Source organism: Amphimedon queenslandica, unplaced genomic scaffold (genome assembly GCF_000090795.2).
Source record: "Amphimedon queenslandica unplaced genomic scaffold, v1.1 AMPQUscaffold_12698_Cont10473, whole genome shotgun sequence".
Classification (NCBI taxonomy): Eukaryota; Metazoa; Porifera; class Demospongiae; order Haplosclerida; family Niphatidae; genus Amphimedon; species Amphimedon queenslandica.
The window spans coordinates 24,127-32,500 of NW_003547066.1; the positions used below are offsets into that span (position 1 = coordinate 24,127).

The 8,374-nt window shown below is 35.9% G+C and overlaps 3 protein-coding genes across 4 annotated transcripts in view; 1 reads left to right on the plus strand and 2 right to left on the minus strand.

Annotated features, from left to right (window-relative positions):
- Nucleotides 1–11: 11 nt before the first annotated feature.
- On the plus strand, nucleotides 12–3,042 carry LOC109587062 (protein misato homolog 1-like). Its single transcript, XM_020003279.1, has 13 exons — nucleotides 12–109; nucleotides 154–237; nucleotides 285–330; nucleotides 431–606; nucleotides 688–809; nucleotides 870–921; nucleotides 984–1,184; nucleotides 1,229–1,381; nucleotides 1,510–1,638; nucleotides 2,110–2,276; nucleotides 2,322–2,414; nucleotides 2,484–2,569; nucleotides 2,664–3,042. Exons 1-13 carry the CDS (start codon nucleotides 29–31, stop codon nucleotides 2,885–2,887), a joined length of 1,614 nt encoding a protein of 537 aa, XP_019858838.1. The 5' UTR covers nucleotides 12–28; the 3' UTR covers nucleotides 2,888–3,042.
- LOC100634458 (uncharacterized) lies at nucleotides 2,854–6,531 on the minus strand. Of its 2 annotated transcripts, none has more exons than XM_020003278.1 (15): nucleotides 6,360–6,531; nucleotides 6,061–6,237; nucleotides 5,858–5,901; nucleotides 5,742–5,801; nucleotides 5,618–5,694; nucleotides 5,442–5,513; nucleotides 4,962–5,127; nucleotides 4,781–4,909; nucleotides 4,595–4,730; nucleotides 4,454–4,529; nucleotides 3,987–4,236; nucleotides 3,861–3,933; nucleotides 3,534–3,699; nucleotides 3,127–3,380; nucleotides 2,854–3,074 (listed from the first exon to the last, which is right to left on the minus strand). In XM_020003278.1, exons 1-15 carry the CDS (start codon nucleotides 6,406–6,408, stop codon nucleotides 3,031–3,033), a joined length of 1,773 nt encoding a protein of 590 aa, XP_019858837.1. In that variant the 5' UTR covers nucleotides 6,409–6,531; the 3' UTR covers nucleotides 2,854–3,030. The 2 variants fall into 2 exon arrangements, with proteins under 2 accessions (XP_019858837.1, XP_019858836.1); XM_020003277.1 differs by having other exon boundaries at nucleotides 3,534–3,711.
- Nucleotides 6,532–7,699: 1,168 nt separating this feature from the next.
- LOC109587060 (zinc transporter 5-like) overlaps nucleotides 7,700–8,374 on the minus strand; it is a 1,719-nt gene continuing 1,044 nt past the window's right edge. The window contains exons 3-4 of the mRNA XM_020003273.1: nucleotides 8,106–8,358; nucleotides 7,700–8,020 (exon numbers count right to left, since the gene is read on the minus strand). Coding sequence (XP_019858832.1) covers nucleotides 7,773–8,020; nucleotides 8,106–8,358 — 501 coding nt within the window. The 3' untranslated portion in view covers nucleotides 7,700–7,772. The remainder of the gene's footprint in view (nucleotides 8,021–8,105; nucleotides 8,359–8,374) is intronic.

Consider the following 8,374-nt stretch of genomic DNA (forward strand, 5'->3'; position numbering starts at 1 on the left):
GCAATAAAACACGCCTACCAAATTAAGGATGGCTACCACTCGAGAGGTAGTGACAATACAGTGTGGTCATTACTCTAATTTTATTGGTGCTCATTGGTGGAATATACAAGTACTCAGAGAGAAATTGGATGGTTTAAAATGCGCTTTAAATAGGAGTCGGGTCTCTGGTCGCCATTACTGAGGAAAGAGAAAGAAATTAATTACGACGCGACATTTCGATATGGGATCACACTTACTGTATGTATTAATAATATTATTATTTATTTTATAATAATTACTTTTAGGGTAAAGAGACGTATACCCCAAGGTTGATATCAATTGATTGTCCTGGTAAGTAATAAGTGCAAAAGAATAATTATGTTTATTTTTGGGATTTTACTTCTAAGATTAAGAAAAAATTTGCTTAAAAATAATTTTATCATTTCTCTAGGAAGTCTTTATAGCTTGAAGAATGGCGGGTCTCTGTACGATGTAGAGGAGAATGGTAGCTCAGCCACACCCACTACAGGGACGTGGGGAGGTCCCGTTGAAGTACATGCAAGGGAAGCTCATTCGAAGAACGAATACCTAAAGGACCTTGAGAAAATGGACAAGGGAGAAATAGAGGTATTAGGCTAATATCAATTAATTAAAATAAAGGCATTTAAGTAGTCATTTATGAACCAATATTCATTGTGTTACTATTAGGAAGAAGTAATAGAGAAAAAGAGGTACCAGCTTGAATCAATTGTAGAGGTGTGGTCGGATTATCTGAGGCCACACCTACACCCTAGAAGCCTCCTGACTGTACCAGACTACCATCACAATAGGTAGAAATAAATGAATAAATAAATAAATAAATAAATAATAATAATAATAATATTGTTTAGTGATCAATTTAAAGTATGGCCTGCTGGAGAAGAAACATGGAACAATAAACAAGTACTCATTAATAACTTGTCATTATTATTATTATTATTATCAAACTGCATCATTACATGTAGTTTAGGCTTGAATTTGAAGATAGGTTGCATTTTTTTCTCGAAGAGTCCGATCACTTGCAGGGTTTTCAGCTACTCTACGACTCTCATATCGGAGGCTTTAGTTCTCTCTCCTCGTGCATATCTCAGTACCTAACCGATGAAATGGGATCAAAGACACTTCTCGCTATTGGGACCATGCCCACAAACATACTAACTAATGCAGTAATTATTTAATAATAATTATTAATTATTTTTGTTATTCGTAGAAGCAAGAAGACGTGTTTCATTACACACTCAATAGCTCAATGGCTGTTACTCAGTTATGGGATGCTTCATCCCTCCTCCTTCCTCTCTCACTCAATAACCAGCTCTGGCGTTTACCCACGTCTCCAATAGCTACACCCTCTCTCCATTATGATGTAATATGATCTATAAGCATCACTCAAATCATGAGATATATGTGCATTATTATTTTTACTGTGCTGAATTTTACCCCTTACTACAATTGGTCTTATGACATTAATTTTTTGTTTTTTTATTTTTGTAGGATTGTCTTGATTATCATACATCTGCTATTTTGGGTGCCTCCCTTGAAACCTTCTCTTCAAGTTACAGGAATGAAGTGGGTGGGGCCATGTCATCTCTTGTGCAGAATCTCACTCCAGGAGGAAGAAAAGTAAAGTTTAATTTTTATAGATTTTGCATACAATTTTTGTATGCATGATTTATGGGTCTTTAGCCAAATTTTGCCAAAAATGACTAAGAGAGAATTTTACATTTTATAACTTTATCTGATGCATATACATTTTCTTATGTTGTGTAGCAAGTTTGAGCTGATTCTGATCAAAGTTGGATTTTTTATGAATTTTTAAAGTTGCTCAAAAATTGGGCCAAAGTCCCTGTACTATAGTACAGGGTCTTTGGCCAAATTTCGCCAAAAATGACCAGGAGAGAATTCTCCATTTTAATAATTTTTTCTGATACATATACATTTTTTTATGTTGCGTAGCAATTTTGAGCTGATTCAGATCAAAATTTGATTTTTTACAAATTTTAAAAGTTACTCAAAAATTTGTCAAAAATGACCAGGAGGGAATTATTCTCCATTTCTATTGCACTTTTATATTATTCATACATGTATTTCTAGATGTGTTCTCTCTCATTTGAGTTCCCGTTCCAAATGCCACACATAAGCAATGAGCCAGGGACTCTTTTATCATTGAGAGACATTACACCACATCTCTTCTCACTCTCTCCTCACTCTAAGGCCACGCGAGACTTATGGGCACAGTCTGTCTGTATTCGTGGCAACAGGTAGACTGTATCTACTATTTTTTAAATACTCTTTTTTGTGCATAGGGAGTTGTTTGGTTGTCATGACGATAAGCCACGCCCAGACTTAAAATCTGCATTGACTCGTGCAGTGTATGAATCACATCCAACAACAAACAGGTGAGAGAAAAATTAACTATTATTATTATTACTATTTATTATTATTATTACTATTTTTGTTCTATACAGTCAACTCTCTATGTATCAAACCCCATTACCGCTAGCAACTCCGTTTCCACAGATATTCACTAAACAGGACACAGGAACATCAACAGGTATGAGACTGTAAATCTTGCAACATATGAGTGGATGCATGTATATCTCTGTTTATTTAATAACTACATGTACTTCTCTCTCTCTCTTTCTTAGTTTCCTCTTATACAACTCTCCAGTCTCATTCAGGTATAGAGGAATTTTTTAAGACTCTTCACAGAGAGGCCAGAAGTGTTGATATAAGGAGAGTTCCTGTCTATCATTCAACTTGCCTTGATGCTGATTCACATCAAGAAATGTTAGTCAAATTACAAGAAATTAAAGACTTGTATCATGTTGGATTGAATTCTAGCGATGACAGTACTGATGAGGAAAACTGATACTGAAATACAAAATTACACATACATTAATGTACATATTCATGTAGAAAAATAATCAATTTTGTGCATTCATTGTGATCATTCTGTATCTGAATAACTCTGAAATGTGATTATAAATATTTGCATTATTAAAATAAACATTATTAAAATCCAAATTTTGATTTCTTTCTCGGCTGTGATGGGGTATCTGATACAGACGTGAGAAAATATTAATTTTGTGAAGAACCAAGCAAACTAACCATTGGTTCTTGATTGTGAAGCTTTAGACTGACTACCTTCCATTCCTTCTTCTTTGATAGGATTCAAATCAGCTTTTCCCCCCTCACCCCCAGGGGTCTCATTTTCATTCTCTGGTTCCGGAGCAGCGTCCCACTTATCCCACAAATCACATAACTCGTCATACTCTGAGACTAGAGACTTAGGATCAGTCTCGTTTGAAATCCCTGCCACCTTCTGTAAATACTCTATACCAGTCGTATCAACATCAAGACTCCTGAGAGAAATAGGGAGGGGTCTTACTATATTAGGATTATGCAATTGGATCATTATTAGTATCGTTACTATTACTAATATATGGTAGTGATTACTCCTACTAAAATTATTATATGCTACTGCTAAATATTATCCCAATCAGGATTAAACTAACTCTGTCTCCTTCAGATATCTTCTCAGTACTTGTCTTTCAAGACAAAAGGAGCATCTCCAAAGAATGCTAGTCCCATTGGTTGGTGGAGGAGGGTGTGGCTCTACTCTGATTCCTTCCAATGGAAGTATAGTCGCACACTTCAAGCATAGACCCTCATCAGGTAAATCTGACAATATATCTATGCATGCATCATCGAGTGAAATCCAATTAAGCCCAACATTGCATGCAGAGCAGTCCATACAGAAGTATGAATGTAGTACATTTTTATATTCAACATGTTGTATGGAATAAAAATGTATACTTAAAAGATTTGAATAGTTAACTCACAATCAAATATTAGCTCAAAATCATTGGTCTTGCCTTCTTTACTGGCAAGGCCAACAGTCGTTGCCTCAACTTCCTACAAATGCCAAAAAAGACATATAACCACGCCCACAACATGGCTAAACCCACCCTCTCCATCTTCAATGCTTCTTCAACCCATAATTTGACCTCTGACGGTAAATGAGGTACGACTGGTTTTGTTTTTGGGGGAGGAGCCCCGTAAAGCCACGACTGGTAGAAAAGGTCACCTTTTGAGGAAATGAAAATGGCACAATGTGTCTGTGACGAGAGAAGAGGAACGAAACAAGCCCCAGCTAGACTTTGAGTTAAACGACAGTAAAGTAGCGATGATGAGAGATTGAGCTCTTCACAAAATGTACTGAAGAATAAAGAATACCGTGATATTATGTGTATAACTTAAAGTAATGATATATAGATATAGAAACATATTTTAATAGTGTCATGAAATCTGCAGGGACTATTCAAAAATTGTCTCTCAACTTGTAATAGATTTACATACCGATATCCTATGCTATAAGAATTGAGCTGACTTCAATTTAAAATTCTGAAGTTTTACCTCAAAAAAGAGGCCTTACCTGTATGTATCTACGGCATGTAACGTCATTGATATTCTTGGCGGAAGAACTTTCTCTTCAGATAAATTGTAACCACCTAGTTATATGATAATAAATAAATAAATATTAATACTAATAAATAATAAATTTACATGTACTTACCTCTTATATTCACAACCTGACATTGTGGGCCATGCAGTGAAGACATCATTAGACTAGTCACTTCCGGCTGCCATGAAAAACAAGCCACGCCCAAATAATGTATCGTCTTTGAAATCTCGTGCCTTATCTCTAAAACCTTTACCACAAGTGACTTCAGAGTCATTACTTTGATAACAAAAAGCTTACCGGCTCATGCAGCTGGCGTAAATCGAACAGCAACACTTTATCAGTCGTTGCAATGAATATGTAAAATGGTTGGATTGGGTGCTGTACAATAGCTGACGTGATCCAATTAGATGACATGTACTTACTGTCCTATAGAGTTATACTTTGCATAAAAGCATTGATAATCCAAGGCTAGTCTTACCCGATCTATAATATATGTATGCGTGACCTTGTCATTCCTAAATTCAACTAACGAGACGCAATTATGCTCCAGGACTACGGCAGAAAAAAGGTGTGGCCCCCAGACACACCTCCACAAATGAGAGAGAGAGGAAGGGTCACATAAAGGCGACTGGATTTCTTTTATCCTTGCAAGGGGAAAAAAGACAGAGAGAAAGAAAGAGAGGTCATTACACACTACAGTGGAACCTGCTTAATCCGGTCACCCTTGGGCCAGTATTAAATGGCCTGATTATGTAGGTGGCTGCATTACAGGTCAGCCTATGTAATACAGCCATTTAGTACAGGTCTTGATTGGGACTTTGGCTTATGGCTGTAATAGAGAGGTGGCCTCACTACTCAGGTGACCTTTAGCACAGGTTCCACTGTACACAGTATGTTATTTTCTACAGTGTGTATCACCCATTACACTTTACAGATACATAATTGTTATAACACTTACCCTTCTTCAAAGCTCCACAAATAGAGCCCACCAGTTTCAATCATAAATAAACACTCTCCATAAATATAAGGACTAGGCAAACAAAAGAAAAATATCACAAGGGGGAGAAAGAAAGCATAAAGTAAAAGGCTAAATAAATCAGAAGAACAGTTGTGTGTTTTCTCATAATATTATACCAGATTGAGATGGAGCTGGTAAGGGCAGGAGTTTGATAAACTTTAAGTGACTTGAGAAGAGTAATTGGCGATGGAGACTATCAGAATATAAATGAACTCGCAGTCATCTCTTCCCTTAACTCACCATTACTGATGGGCTCTTCCATTTTCTTCTGAGACGTTTTTCGGTTGACTTGTTTGGGCCCTAATAATCATTAATTATAATGACAGTTATCATCACCTTCTCATTCTCCCCCTTACATCAAATAATGCAATGTAATAGCCTGTCCTTACAGCAACAAATACTATAGGAAGAAATAATTAAACAATTATGGATGCACACATCACCTTTACAACAGTAATAATTATACACAAAGCATCATAAATTAATGTAATAGTATATTTCTTAATACTAATGATAGAGTGCAGTAATTTACAAAACACACTGTTGAGTCTTGACTTACTTCTTTCATTCACAATTGCTGAATCAATCTCTGTTATCCTTCCGGGCATTCTGTGGGTTTCAGCACAAGAGAGTCGCAATGAACCGGACTCATTGATGTATTGATAGAAAGACTCATAATCCTTCACATCAGAGCTACTAGGATTACTGTCAGTGTGATGAGATAATACAGTAATATCTGGAGGTTATTAATTAAGGAGAAATGATGAAATAATTATGGTAGAATTATCTTATAAATAATTTGTATATCATCATTCTTATTATACAAGTACTGCATGCATACAGTGTAACAGTAGATACTGAGCTCATTAAGATTAGGACCGCCTGCAAAAATCAAATATCCCTCCATTTTCTCATCACTTCCAAGTAAACTAGGGACATACTCAACCACTGAGCCTTGGCATGGCTCAATATCCTAACAAAAGTAATAGTATGCCAATAAATCATATAATAGCAACTTTAAAAATTCATAAAAAATCCAAACTTGATCGGAATCAGCTCAAACTTGATCGGAATCAGCTCAAACTTGCTACACAACATAAGAACATGTATATGTATCAAGAAATATTACAAAAATGACGAATTCTCTCCTAGTCATTTTTGGCGAAATTTGGCAAAAGACCCTGTACTATAGTACAGGGACTTTGGCCCAATTTTTGAGTAAATTTAGAAATTCATAAAAAATTCAATTTTGATCGGAATCAGCTCAAACTTGCTACACAACATAAGAACATGTATATGTATCAAAAAATATTACAAAGATGACGAATTCTCTCCTAGTCATTTTTGGCGAAATTTGGCAAAAGATCCTGTACTATAGTACAGGGACTTTGGCCCAATTTTTGAGTAAATTTAGAAATTCATAAAAAATTCAATTTTGATCGGAATCAGCTCAAACTTGCTACACAACATAAGAACATGTATATGTATCAAAAAATATTACAAAGATGAAGAATCCTCTCCTAGTCATTTTTGGCGAAATTTGGCCAAAGACCCTGTACTATAGTACAGGGACTTTGGCCCAATTTTTGAGTAACTTTAAAAATTCATAAAAAATCCAATTTTGATCGGAATCAGTTCAAACTTGCTACATAACATAAGAACATGTATATGTATCAGAAAATATTACAAAAATGAAGAATTCTCTCCTAGTCATTTTTGGCGAAATTTGGCCAAAGACCCTGTACTATAGTACAGGGACTTTGGCCCAATTTTTGAGTAACTTTAAAAATTCATAAAAAATCCAATTTTGATCGGAATCAGTTCAAACTTGCTACATAACATAAGAACATGTATATGTATCAGAAAATATTACAAAAATGAAGAATTCTCTCCTAGTCATTTTTGGCAAAATTTGGCCAAAGACCCTGTACTATAGTACAGGGTCTTTGGTCCAATTTTTGAGTAACTTTTAAAATCCATAAAAAATCCAATTTTGATCAGAGTCAGTTCAAACTTGCTATACAACATAAGAACATGTATATGTATCAGAAAAATTACAAAAATGAAGAATTCTCTCCTTTTCATTTTTGACAAAATTTGGGCAAAATCCCTGTACTATAGTACAGGGACTTTGACCAGATTTTGGAGCAGCTTAAAAAATTTCATTAAAAATCCAATTTTGATCGAAATCAGTTTAAACTTGCTACGCAACACAAGAACATGTAAAAAGCTGAGCATTATGCCAAAATCTTGTGAGAAACCTGAATACATCTAAGTCTTGCCCTGTAATCTACGTACCTTATCAAGTGCTTCCTGGACACCAGAATGAGGAGGTGTAGCTAGTATAAGATTAGTCCCTGATGCTTTCAGTAGAGGAATGACTGACAGAACTATGAGTATAGCAATGAAGAGAGAGCAGATTGGGTCAGCTATAAGCCAACCAAAGTACTGGACTAATAGCGAAGAGATAATGACACCAACACTACCCAAGGTATCAGCTAATACGTGAAGGAATACACCTAAAGGGAGGAGAGTAAGGGAGGGGAAAAGAAACAAAAAACATACTCCTATTAATAAAACTTTTATCTTATTCGCATATCATACCATGCATATTCGAGTTGCTGTGGTGACAATGGCCATCATGTGAATGTGAGTGGCTATGATCATGGGAATGAGAGTTGCTATGATGATTGTGGGTGTGGCCGTGAGAGTGGGCGTGGTTGTGATCATGAGAATGGCCGTGGGAGTGACCGTGGGAGTGGCCATGATCATGGGAGTGGCCGTGTGAATGCCCAATGTGTGAATGGAAGCTCATAACTCCAATCATGTTGACAATAAAGCCAGCAACTGACACAAACTAGAGAGGAAGAGAT

Coding starts and splice junctions, on each gene's coding strand:
- LOC109587062 (XM_020003279.1), top strand. CDS start 29: ATGGCTACCACTCGAGAGGTAGTGACAATACAGTGTGGTCATTACTCT. Junction 110..153: donor CTCATTGGTGGAATATACAA/GTACTCAGAGAG, acceptor CGCTTTAAATAG/GAGTCGGGTCTCTGGTCGCC. Junction 810..869: donor CCAGACTACCATCACAATAG/GTAGAAATAAAT, acceptor AATATTGTTTAG/TGATCAATTTAAAGTATGGC.
- LOC100634458 (XM_020003277.1), bottom strand. CDS start 6,408: ATGGAGGGATATTTGATTTTTGCAGGCGGTCCTAATCTTAATGAGCTC. Junction 3,712..3,860: donor TTTTGAGCTAATATTTGATT/GTGAGTTAACTA, acceptor ATGCATGCATAG/ATATATTGTCAGATTTACCT. Junction 3,381..3,533: donor AGATATCTGAAGGAGACAGA/GTTAGTTTAATC, acceptor TATTTCTCTCAG/GAGTCTTGATGTTGATACGA.